At 31.2% G+C, this 13,770-nt stretch overlaps 2 protein-coding genes across 2 annotated transcripts; both read left to right on the top strand.

Moving 5' to 3' along the window:
• Positions 1-1,340: 1,340 nt before the first annotated feature.
• Positions 1,341-5,066, top strand: LOC125822007 (mannan endo-1,4-beta-mannosidase 7-like). Its single transcript, XM_049501383.1, has 5 exons — positions 1,341-1,726; positions 1,812-2,006; positions 2,084-2,206; positions 3,792-3,994; positions 4,285-5,066. The coding sequence occupies exons 1-5, from the start codon at positions 1,400-1,402 to the stop codon at positions 4,739-4,741; spliced, it is 1,305 nt and encodes a 434-aa protein (XP_049357340.1). The 5' UTR covers positions 1,341-1,399; the 3' UTR covers positions 4,742-5,066.
• Positions 5,067-11,415: 6,349 nt separating this feature from the next.
• LOC125822091 (galactinol synthase 2-like) lies at positions 11,416-13,009 on the top strand. Its single transcript, XM_049501459.1, is given in 5 exon segments — positions 11,416-11,859; positions 11,947-12,247; positions 12,250-12,266; positions 12,356-12,554; positions 12,557-13,009. Coding segments are annotated over 5 exon segments (999 nt in total). The 5' UTR covers positions 11,416-11,529; the 3' UTR covers positions 12,709-13,009.
• Positions 13,010-13,770: the final 761 nt, after the last annotated feature.

Raw genomic sequence — 13,770 nt, 5'->3', positions numbered from 1 at the left:
GGGTATATTTAAACCTTTTCTGATAGTTCAAGGGTATTTTTGGCCCTTTTCCGTTTTTAAAATATAAATATAAAATTTTATAATTAAATTGTTGGTGTAACATACCACAAATATAATAAATTACAGTTGGAAATAAAATGACAAAAAATAAATAAAAAAGTATCCGGACTTATTTCGCCCTCTTTAAGGAAATTCAAGTTCATTGTGACATAATTTATATCGATCCCACAGTAATACTCTTGACTTGTCCCCTTCAGAATACAACAATCCAACAACGTTGTACAAAAGAGCATCTTCCTTCAACATATAAATACTTTCTTTTATATATTGAATGTAGTTGAAGACTTAAAATATTTTCTTTGTCTCAACTCTCTCTTTCACTATTATACACTACAATATTTTTACACACTTAAACATATTTCATCTCCTGCCCAACACAAAGGAAGATGTACTAGTATTATTTATAAGTGAAGAAGTCTTTCATGTAATCAATGATAAAATAAAGGATAGTAATACGGATAGATAAATGTGATAGATGTTACATAAGTTATAAGAAACTAATGGTTATATGAGTTAAAGAAACTAATGATTATATAAATTACAAGAACTAATAGTCACCTTCTACTACAATTTATTTTCACTAACATGTGCATTTAATATCTTATTTTAATAATAAAATGCATATACACCAACATAAATTATATCAAACTCGTAATTAATACTTTAGTAGTATCACTACCTAGACCTACACAAATGCAGTTGAAAATGAAGTGTGAAATTGTTTATGCGCATTGTTGCAAAAAGTAAGAGAATAGAAAAATTCAAAATTTACATTTCTAGTGTATCTAAAATATATTTCCTTCCTCCCGTTTTATGAAATACACTTTTTTAGTCCTTTTTAAATAAAAAAAATTATTTTACGATAATTAGAAATAAAATACTTATTTAATGTTACAAAAGTAATTTACAACCACATAAATATACATATATAAAAAGGAGTACTAATTTATTCTCTATTATATTCTTTAGTCATTCATACCTGTAACAAATTACTCTATATTTAGCATAATAGGTCCTAATGCTAACGAATTTCGCACCGACGAACTTGACATTTTTTACCTTTACTTTGAAAAAAAATGAATGGTTCGTGACTTCAAAAATTCCAGCCCAGTCCTTTTTTTTTGCCCTTTTCTTATTTTCTTTTGCACCTCTCAAAACCAACCAATTGGCAGTCACTGTTAACTTTCCTCCCATACCTGATAATACTTGTGGTGGTGGGGACACACTACTGCACAGAGCTTTACAAATCCCCACCCCACTCTGAACTGCCAATAAAATGCTTTATTCTGTGAACTTCATTGGCATTCCAAACCCACAATATTGAAAAACAAAAATAGAGATGAAGAAGCATTTCGCTTACGCATTTCTTCTAATTTTCTTGTTGCAGCAAGTATGTTTATTCGTTCAAGTTGAAGCAGGGGATGGGTTCATTAGGACCAGAGGAATACATTTCATGTTGAATGGTGACCCTTTTTATGCTAATGGATTTAATGCCTACTGGTTAATGTATATTGCTGCTGACCCATCTCAAAGATCTAAAGTCACTGATGCATTTAGAGAAGCTTCAAGCCATGGCCTCACTGTTGCTAGAACTTGGGCTTTTAGTGATGGTGGATACAGGCCATTACAATATGCTCCTGGATCTTACAATGAGGACATGTTTAAGGTCTTTTTGTACTACTCATTTTGTTTCTTTTAGTTCTATTTTTTATGCCTAATTCTAACTTTTCTGTAACTAATTGATTTTGAAGGGTTTGGATTTTGTGATATCTGAAGCAAGAAGGTATGGGATTAAGGTTATATTAAGCTTTGCAAATAATTACGAGAGCTTTGGGGGAAAGAAGCAGTATGTGAATTGGGCTAGAAGTCATGGACAGTACCTCAATTCAGATGATGATTTCTTCAGAAACTCAGTTGTTAAGGGCTATTACAAGAATCATATTATGGTAACCAGAAATTTAATTGCATTTTACAAAAATCAGTCTCGTTTGTTTCTAATTGGTTTCTGTTTTTACTACTGCAGACTGTACTGAACAGATACAACAAATACAGTGGAGTTGTTTACAAGAATGATCCTACAATCATGGCGTGGGAGCTTATGAATGAACCTAGATGCACATCAGATCATTCAGGAACAACCATTCAGGTACTTAGTGCTTTGAGCTCTCTGCTTTTTTCTTTCTCTGCTTTAAATTTTAAGAAGCAAAGTTTTAAATCAATTGGTTCAATCTTGAAGTCCACTATACTCCCAACGTCCCACTGGCTCATTCTCTCTACGCTTCACTTAGTTGAATGAAATCATGAATAACAAGGATAATTTTATTAATTTATTTGAATTTTTTCAAAAAAAAATTATAAATATTTTAATAACTTAATTATAAAGATAAAATAGAAATAAATTTATTAATATGAAGTGTTGGGAATATCTTTTAATTCCTATATGCTGAATTTTTAATTAAACTGTGGTCGGATTCCTTTTCTGGTTTGGTGATTTTACTTTTACACTTTTGCAAGTTTAGATGCAGACAATTAAGCCGTGAAATGCGGGGATGAGTTGTGATATTTAGTATTAGATCAAATAATATTGATTTATTTGTCTGATTTAACTTGACATAGAATTATAAAAAGTGAAGAATAGTTTTGAATCTTATGATCTTCTTAAATTGAAGAATTTTTAAATGAATCAAAATATTTTTTAAACTTGTGCTCTTAAACATAGTAGGTAAAAAATTGAAATTAAAGAACAATCAACAAGGAGAAAAAAACAGGTAAAAAATTGAAATTAAAGAACAACCAACAAGGAAAAAATAAATAATTTTTTTTAAAAGGACTCAAAAGGAAAGATAAGACAAACAAGTTAAAACTAAAGGAGCACAAGAATTATAAAGTGAGATTAAATAATACATAAACAATAATCTTGTGTTTGGTTTGTCCTACTAAAATGAGTATGGGACACAATGATTATATGCCTTGCAACTACAACAACTTTTTTTCTCAATTTTAACTTTGTGGGACTTTCATAATGGAACACCCTAAACTCATATTAGTAAGATACGGCCTTTGTTAGTACTCCCTCCGTTTAAAAAAGAATAACATAGTTTCTTTTTTAGTGTGTTTCAAAAAGAATGATCCCTTTTCTTTTTTGGCAACACTTGAACTTCAACTTTTCACGTAGCATGTTTAATGCCACAAGATTAAAGGGCAATTTTGGTACGTTTGACATAACTTTAATTTAGAACGATTAAAAGCCTTTTCTTAAACTCAGTTCTAAATCAAACTAGACCATTCTTTTTTTTAAACGGAGGTTTTTTTTTTTTCTTAAACTCAGTTTCAAGTCAAATTAGACAGACATCATAAAAAATAAAAAGTCAAATTAGACCATTCTTTTGAAACGGAGGGAGTAATAAATAATACGAAAGTTGGTGAATATCATAATAGCACAGATAGGTAAACACATACATAATCTAGAATTGGTAGATTTAGAATGTGCAACTTTTATTAAATATGCATAATTCGATTCGAAAGAATTAAGTTGTCCTCGAATACCTAATCCCATCAAGTTCTCCATTAATTTTCATACCCTATCATGGACAACAGAGCCGTAAAATTGACTAGAAATTAATGTCATCTGCTTTCCCTGCCATTTTCAAGTGCACTCATTTACTACTTCTATTTTCTGGAGGGGAACAATATGGAAAAGATTTATGCTAAGTTTCATTCTTCGTTTGCAGGCATGGGCAACAGAGATGGCCTCTTATGTTAAGTCTATTGACAGAAACCATTTGTTAGAAGTTGGCTTAGAAGGATTCTACGGACAAACAACTCCTCAGAGGAGGAATCTGAATCCTAATTTTGATATAGGAACTGACTTCATCGCCAACAACCGCATCCCTGGCATTGATTTTGCCACTGCTCATGCCTATCCTGATCAATGGTAAATTTTTCAGGACCACATTGCACATTACAATAATATCCTTTACAGAGATTACATCATTTTCTTTAGCTGTCTTAGAAATTCAAGTGTTTTATTTCATCATCTCATTAAATGTTTAAACTAGTAAATAAAGTGACAAATTCATTATGATATCGAATCAGCAATCCTGAGTTCACATTGAAACAAAAATAGTTATGTGTTTGACATGGAAAAAGAATCAGGCCTACACATGATGAGAAGCGTGTTACAAAAATTATGAGTTTCTTAATGATAAAGTTGTGATATGACAGGGTAACAAACTCAAATGATCAAGGCCAACTATCATTTTTGAACAATTGGCTAGACTCCCACATTCAAGATGCTCAATATATTCTCCGTAAGCCATTGCTGATCACAGAGTTTGGAAAATCTTCGAAAGACTCAGGTTTCAGTTCCTACCAAAGGGACCTTCTTTACAACACAGTCTACTACAAGATATATTCATCAGCTAAGCGCGGGGGAGCAGCAGCAGGGGGACTCTTCTGGCAACTTTTAAGTGAAGGAATGAACTCATTTGGAGATGGATATGAAATAATCTTAAGCCAGAACCCTTCAACTGCAAATTTGATTGCTCAACAATCTCATAAGCTGTACCAGATTCGAAAAATATTTGCAAGAATGAGAAACGTTCAGAGGTGGAAGAGAGCAAAGGCTGCTAGAAGGGGTGGTTGGACAGATAGAAACAAAGGAAAGCGAATCGGAAACTGATGATAAGATGCTTTAATTTTGAAGCTATAACTTATGATTTAAAGTAGTGTGTGTGACAGAAAATACTGTCCTGAAGGATTTTGTATGACATATAGTGTTTGCAAAAGCCCCTCTTAGAGATGATTATGGTTCATCCAGGTGGGTTAATAGAGATTATTACTTATAGTAATTATGTTGTTTTCTGGGTACTTGACTACTTGTATTGTTACTTACACGTTTGCTGTTTTCTAATTATATATCATGTCAGTAATGGAAGAGAAAAAGAAAGATATCTAAATTTTCATTCTGTGTTTTACCCTATTATTAACTACAAAATATCTATTCAGAAGATTATCTTATAGCGAAAGTAACAATTTAAATTCAAAATGTGATGGAATTAACTTTCTAGATAAATATCTGTGTATCAACAATCATAGATGGTACTTTAAAAAGAATAATGCATGTGAATAATTTTAGAATTGATGAAAATCTAAGACTAATTTCACACACTGATGAAGCATTTAGGTGGGTTCATGAAATGATGAACCAAAAATTGCTGTGTTTGAAACTCCACAAAAGGCCTGGACGGCTGGATCCAGAGACGACTAGCCAGGCTTGCATGAGTTAAGGCCCTTTTCTCACCCACCGAGATGGAAATATTACGCGAAATGGCAAACATTTATAGTATATTACGCTTCATGGCTACAGTTTTGGATATTTATGATTCACGGATACAGTTTCTTAAATTTTGCTACTTGTTTCCTAATTGTATAAATTCAAAATTTGTATAGTTCGATTTTTTATTGTATAAATTAAGATTTTGTATATTCCTACCCTAGCTATTTATCTATGATTTGCTGATACATTTGATTTGTATAAGTTAAGAAAAATTCATACTAAATTACCTTGTTTGTATTAGCAAGCGAAATCTACAAATAGAGTTCTGAAAAGTTCCTATGGGTAGCAAAATATACAAAAGGTGTTTCGAAAATATATATAAATATATACTTACCCTATTTGTATATTGACAAACAAAATATACAAACGGAAATACACATAGCAAACGAAACTATAACTATGGACCGTAATTATGCACACTGTAGTTGTGGAGCGTAACTAAATTTAATCTCTTTGCGATTTATGAAATTTGGCCGAAGAAGATTGGAAAATTTTCCATCGTCTTTAATGGATCTCCTTTTAGAGGCCCGTATTCGGGTTGGCATGCCTTTTTTCCAGCCAGGGCTACTTGATCCATTAGAAATTCTAGGCCCTTAACCAATATTACAAGAGTAAAGCCTTCTTCTCAGCCTATAAATTCATAAAAGGGCCCATAACCAGGTTAGAATTGAATTAGGCCTCTTTCCATGTCAAGGCAAGATGATAGGAAATTTATAAAGAAAATCGCTTTTGTGTGTTTGGTACAATGGAAAATGTTTTCGCGATTGTTATCTTTTTTGAAAAATAAATGGTTTTGTTACATAAGCACTTATTTTTCTTATATTTACAAAGTAATTAAAAGATTTGTTCCACAAATATTAATGGTGGTGGGTTGAGGGAAATTGGGGGTGAGTGGTGGATAACAGTAGGGTTGGGCAGTTGGAATAACTTCCACACAATTATCTGTCACTTTATTGAAATGTTATAAGAGAAGACAAACATGTATTTCATTTCATTTAGAGAGTTAAAAAGGGAACCTAGATCCAATTACGCTAGACTTAATTAGATTAACCCTATACTTACCGTCTTACTACACCCACCAAGGACATAAAATGCACGATTTGATATCTAATTACTATCATCATTAATCTCACTAAAGTTGTCAAATGTGAAATTTCTACATTTTTAGAGTCAACAGTCAACAATGTTGCTTAGCTTAATACAAACTCTGGAAAATTTGAGCATCGTGGTAACAACAAATCACATCGTTTTTCTTAATCATATCAAAATCTTTAAAATATTATGAATAATGTAAGCTTTATTTTTTTCAAAATTAAAGTCGTCTTTAATCTTACTAAGGTTGTTACATTTAATTTTATTTTTTTACATTTTTTGGACTGAATATATAGTCAATACTATCACTTAGAATACATTAAATATTGGAAAATTTGAGAATCATAATCCACCCCTCCAAGCCCACAACTTGGAAGACTCTTCGTTGTAAGCAACAAATCACACCATTTTTCTTAAGAATATCAAAATTATTAGAATATTGTAGATAATTTTTACTCATATTGTTATTCACAATTACTGCCACTTTTAATCTTATTAAACTTGACAATTTGAAAATTTTACATTTTTAGTCAATAGTCAATATTACAACTTACCAGGCAACAAACTCGGGAAAATTTGATAACCATGGACCACTCCTCCAAGCCCCACAACCAAATCATCTCATCTTCCTTAATCACATCAAGAATTTCTAAAATAAATAAATAATGTAAGTCTATTTTACTATTCAAAATTATTGTCATCTTTAATCTTATTAAAGTTATCAAATTAAAATTTTCTACATTTTTTTTAGTGAATAGTCAATACCGTTACTTAACCTGCGCAATAAACTCTCAAAAAATTTGGGAACCATTATACATCCCTCCAAGTACCGCAACGCAATAGACTCTTTGTTATAGTATCAAATCCCATCTTCCTAAATCACATCAAAATATTTAAAATAATATAAGCCTCTCATTTATTGCCCCTGCTAAATTAATATCATATACAGTCCTATATATTAAAGGTGTCAAATTTGAATTTTCTACATTTTTAGAATGAATAATCAATAATGTCGCTTAGCATGCAACAAACTCTGAAATTTCTTAAAACCATGACCCACACCTCCAAGCCCCACCACGACTAAGTAGCAACAAATCAAATCATCTTCCTTAATCAACTCAAATTCCTTACCCACTCTATTTCTATTTTTATTTATATGTTATCCTTATTAAAAATAAATGATTCTTAATATTTGTTATTTCACAAAATTAATGCATCAATGACACTATTTTTTCTATTTTTATCCTTTAAAAGTTTTCATCCTTGAAGTTATACATTTATCCAACATAGAAAAAATAAGTAATTATTTTATTTTCATTAGTCAAATTAGTTAATCAAAGTAAAAAATTCATGTTCATTTACTGAAAATTTGACTTGAAGAAAACACTAAATAAGAATACAGTGATAAATTTACATAATTTTTTAAGGAATGTAAAACCTAAATAGTGATACTAATAGGAACGGAGGGAGTAATAATATTCCAGTAAATGCTAAGGTTGCTCACTACTCATCAGTTTACAGTCAAAAGGCATGATTCAACTACTCTATTTCATTAGGATAATGTTTTGGTCGGTTTTGTGTGTAACTACAATTATCTCCTTATCTTAACGCTACCATTCAAAATTAACCACACTTGTCAATAAATTCATATTAACTTTCACACACAAGTGTTAACTAATTCACCCAACTAACATAACTACTACGTACATAATTAAAAAAAAGCAAGTAATTAAATTTGAACAAGTCAGAAAAAGTAGCTCTAAAATATTCATTTTCTAGAAAACGTGGCATATCTTCATCCTTCAATTATGATACGTGGCAATATTTTACGGCTCGTAATATGAAAACACGCTTGACATATGGGCCCAACTTGGGCCCACTTTTAACCTCCCTAACTGTTGTGGGCCCGTTCTCATTGAGATCTGGGACCACAGTGGGCCCTATTTTAACCTCCATAACTGCTGTGGGGACCAGGCTCATTGAATGAAATTTCTATAGATAGCCTTCACCGAATGGATCACGTCACGTGGCGAGGATTAGCCACGTGGCAGCATATTGATGAGTTTGATCCTTTAATTTTGATCCTAAATAGGTTTTGGTCGGCTACCGTTACAACTTTGTCAACAGTCAAAACCCGCGTTGTTAAGAAAAAGATTTTGTAGTTATTTTGTACGTAAGGAAAAAAGGAAATATATTCTAGATTATGGTATTTCTTAATCTAGTACTCACTCAGTCTCGTTTATTATTTCTAAATTATTTTATAGGTTTGAAATAAATTATATTTTATGATATATTAAAAATAAAATGAGTTAATATTACAAAAGGCCACCCAATTTTGATAATTTATCTAGCAAAGTTATTAAACTTTGTTTTGTATCATTAAAATCACTAAACTTAGACCTTTCTATCAATAAAATCACTCAATCAAATTTATCATTAAAAAATGTATTGGCAAGACAAAAGAAATTATCATTTTTATATCATGTAAATATAAATTCCACAATAAAATAAAATTAAAGAAATCTCATTAAGGACTTTTCACTCCCTCTCTCAAAACTTTTTTAAAAAAATCAATTAAAATGTATGTCCAAACACAATTTTAAATTTCAAAACTTATTTATCAACAATTTTATAAAATAATTTTTTCAAGCTTGAACAAACCTATGTCAACGTTAGCAAACCATGGAATTACGACGGAAAAGTAAGACCTTTACCAATTATATTTAGCAAGAAATATGTAAATAGATTACACGCCAAAGGACTTATTAATTAATAAATCCTTACTTGTTCTATTTTGACATTTGTTTATTGCTTTTCTTCCTGTTTTGGATTTAATTTGTTGTTTTGCTTAATTACTTATATTCATTTTTTACTTAGGAGGCAAACTAAATATTATGGTATTACAATAATACCAAAATATGTTTCAAGAAAAAAATATTCATTTATTTATTAAATGACGACATAAATTATACAATAATATCATAAAAATGTTTGTTTCGGATTAATTAAACTGTTGCAAGGAATGCTGAAAAGGGAACACATCCTCTTTGAATACCACATCCCTGCTCACTATAAATGAATCTGTATAAAGGTTGAATATCAAATACCCTTTCTGAGTGAGGGAATAACCAAGGAAAACTGCAGGTCCTGCTCTAGGAGAGAATTTGTCTGACTTTCTAAGGCAAGCAACATAGGCCAAACAGTCAAATACTCTCAAGTGATTGAGATTAGGAGGATGCCCATGAAGAGCTTCAAATGGAACTTTACCTTTAAGTGAGGAGGAGGGCAACCTATTGATAAGATAAACAGCAGTAGTGACACATAGCTAATTTGTTACATAAAGACTGCTTAAGCTTAAACTAAAATAGCTGGCCTCTTTTAGTTGTACATAATTTCACACAATGACTTTGCTAGATAAATTCTTAAAGTTGAGTGATCTTTTGAGATAGTAACTCAGATAAAATAATTAAAAATATTCTTAATTAAAAGTTTCTTAAGAGCATGTAAGAAAATAACACGATACATAATTTGAGACCGTGGAAGTGTCATTAAAATAAAACCCATACGTTTTACAAGGTCTTCGAGTCATGACGTGGTTAATTAAATTTAATATAACTATTTTCTCAAGTATGTAAGTTCATTCTTTTTCATAGTAATACTTTATAGATCTTGCGTCTATCAATTAAATTGAATAGTTCGAACTTCCAACCAAGCACTGGTCGTAACTTTTTAAATAATTATATTTTCATTATTTTTAATTTTGAAAATAAATATTGATCCTAGTCAAACACTGATTTTTCATAATTTTTAAAAGTGAAAATATGATTAAATAAGATAATAAATTAAGCGAGACAGGTACCCTAGATTAAGAACGGTGGACCAACAATTTAAAACCTAAAAAGAGAGCTAGACTTTGTGCAATCGCTATCAAGTTTAAAATATGTAACCCTTTCATTTGCCATGTTCTTGGAAATATTAAGAAAGAATAAAATATTTTTGCTTACCTTTTTATGAATAATATATCAGAAGCTTACTTAACTATAACTTATCAATAAGAGAAGTTTAATCATAACTAATTACTCAACTCCTCTATCTAGCAATTTTTTCACAAACTAATTTGTTGCATATAGTTTGGGTGTTAGAAAAAAAAAATCTTGTTCAATTTGTGGGTGTCGCATACCTTGTAGACAATAACCGTAGCAATCAGTAGTCTGATCCCCTGCCCTACAAAGTAGCTTGATGTGTTTAATCTAAGAGTTATAGAGTTAAATAGACTTCATATTTGTGTGTTATTTTCCATCAAAATCAAATATTATTAATTTTGTTTGATATTGATTGATATACAGAACGTACGTGTCTGTTTTTTATAGATTGTTGATATTATGATATATTGTGCTGTATGAGATTCAAAGGTTTGATCATAATATTAATTAATTTACTTTATCCTAAATTAATAACTCATTTGAAAGCGAGATTAAGGTTTCAATTTTCGTGGTTAATTTATGGAATGAGATAATGGTGGGCCAAATGAAACATTATTCTAGTGTTTTCTACTTTAATTAATTACTGTAGAAAAAGAAAACATTTACTCTATTAATTACTCAAACCACCGCCCAGTTTCCAGAGATTTCTCTTCAACAACAAATAACCCGTCACTATTTGTGATCATAGAAAACAACAAAAAAATCTGAACCGTTGGATCTTACCTGACCACAACACGTACAGTCCGATCCTTGTGGTGCAAAATATAATTTTTAAGATTTCTGGGGCCCAAATGCTCAACTTCAAAGAAACTTACACATATAACGAAACTAAACGACATCGTATTTGCAAAAACACCATGCAATTTTTATTTATTTTTTCATATTTTTAGTTCCCACCCAACGCCTATATAAACAACCTCATAAACACTCAAATCTCATCAACAAACAAACAGCAATCTTCTCAAAAAACAATCTTTTTTTTTCAACACTTCACTAGCTTCTTTTTTCTAATCTTAAATCTCTCAAAAACACTCATTTCTAAGTTACCAAAAAAAAATGGCACCTAATGTTTTTGGTCTTGCAACTAAGGCTACTGGTTTGGCTAAGGCAAAAAGTTTGGCAAGCCGTGCCTATGTTACGTTCTTAGCTGGAAATGGTGATTACTGGAAAGGCGTTGTTGGTTTGGTTAAGGGATTGCGAAAGGCGAAATCCGCTTATCCACTTGTTGTGGCTTGTTTGCCTGACGTCCCGGAGGAACATCGACGTATACTCATTAACCAAGGTTGCATCGTTCGAGAGATCGAACCTGTTTATCCTCCTGAGAATCAAACTCAATTTGCTATGGCTTATTATGTTATCAACTATTCCAAACTCCGTATTTGGGAGGTATGTACGAGAATATTCTTCTGTTTATGTGATAATATTTTTATTTGGTAGGCTAAAAATGTTTTTTTTTTTTTTTTTGGGATGCAGTTTGTGGAGTATAGCAAGATGATATACTTGGATGGTGATATTCAGGTGTTTGATAACATAGACCACTTGTTTGACTTGCCAGATGGCTATTTTTATGCAGTGATGGATTGTTTCTGTGAGAAAACTTGGAGTCACACCCCACAATATAAAGTTGGGTACTGTCAACAGTGTCCTGATAAGGTCCAGTGGACTCAAGACTTGGGCCCTAAGCCATCACTCTATTTCAATGCTGGCATGTTTGTCTATGAACCAAGTCTCTCCATTTATGATGATCTCTTGAAAACCGTCAAAGTTACACCTCCTACCCATTTGCTGAACAGGTAACAATTTTTAGCCCTTTTTTGGACTCTAATTGTTCAAATGAGTAAAAAAGGGGTTAACTTTAATTTGTTATGTGAAAATTTTGCAGGATTTTTTGAACATGTATTTCAGAGATGTATACAAGCCAATTCCGAACCATTACAACTTAGTTTTAGCTATGTTGTGGCGTCACCCAGAGAATGTGGATCTTGATAAAGTGAAAGTTGTTCACTACTGTGCGGCGGGGTCTAAGCCATGGAGGTACACTGGAAAGGAAGAGAACATGGACAGAGAAGACATTAAGATGCTAATAAAAAATGGTGGGATATTTATGATGACGTGTCATTGGATTACAAGAATTCTAACGTTGTTATTGATGGCGAAGTTGAAGCTGACAAATTTATGGCAGCGTTATCAGAGGCTGGTGCTGTGAACTACATAACTGCTCCATCGGCCGCTTAGAATATTATAGCTTTCAAATTGTTTTATAGTTTTTTTTCTAAAAAAAAAAAAGCTTTGGGATATATAGTCTTAAAGCAAATTATACTAGCTTTACAGAGTGCTTTTGTTATTTTTTTTATTTACAAAAAGATTAGAGATTGCCTGTATATAATAGGGGAGCAGGCAATTTCAGTTCTTCTATAAGTTTGGAGTGTATTTTTTGTTTTGTTTGTGGATATTGGAAGAGTACAGAAATGAAAAAAGTACGTATTTATGTTAATACTGAATCTTGAGATACGTATTTATGTTGTGGCTTGAGTAATCTTTTTTTTTTTATAATTGCACTAAAGTGGCTTAAGTAATTTTGGAGGACACTGACAGTAGGCATCTGATGAACATTAACATTAGATGCCGTAAATCGTCTTCTTAATATTTTGAGTAAATCCTGAGGTGGGATAATTCATGTAATTGTTGACATTACCGACATTTTGAGTCATTCATTCAATTTATTTAGAAGGTCGAATAATTCATGTGATTGTTTACAATAATTATATGCTCCCAAATTAACTATAAGAGTCCAAAAAAGAAGTAATTACATCAGTCTATGTGACAACAAGATAGCTATCGATGTGAAAGAGTTGAGGGGAAATGGTTGAATATTCATTGTATTGCTTGTGTATTTGAAACCTGTCGGTGTTCGTGGATAAGGACTACTTTTACTAAACTTGGAAAAAAAATTCTGTTAATTGGATTCCAGATAAAACTTGCTATTCATAGGATATTTTTCATTGCAGGTTTATTTATATGGAATTCATTTTTATTTCCTTTAACTTGTACTCTCTCTATCCCATTTTATATGTCACATTTTTATTTTGCACTTGCGTTAAGAAATTATGTAACTTTATCCTTCTATCCTTATTTAATTTTTTTAGAAGTCAAGTTTTCAATCAATGAATAAGAATTAATTTATTTTGATTAATAAATTTAACCAATGAACATGAATCATTTACTTAGCTTTTCTAAGTTGGTCAAATGTATATTTTCAAGATTAATAACTCACAAGGGTAAAAAAGGAAAAATATG

This window comes from Solanum verrucosum, unplaced genomic scaffold (assembly GCF_900185275.1).
Source record: "Solanum verrucosum unplaced genomic scaffold, falcon-dt-bn FXZP01000103.1, whole genome shotgun sequence".
Taxonomy (NCBI): Eukaryota; Viridiplantae; Streptophyta; class Magnoliopsida; order Solanales; family Solanaceae; genus Solanum; species Solanum verrucosum.
This window is presented reverse-complemented; position numbering and strand designations above follow the sequence as displayed.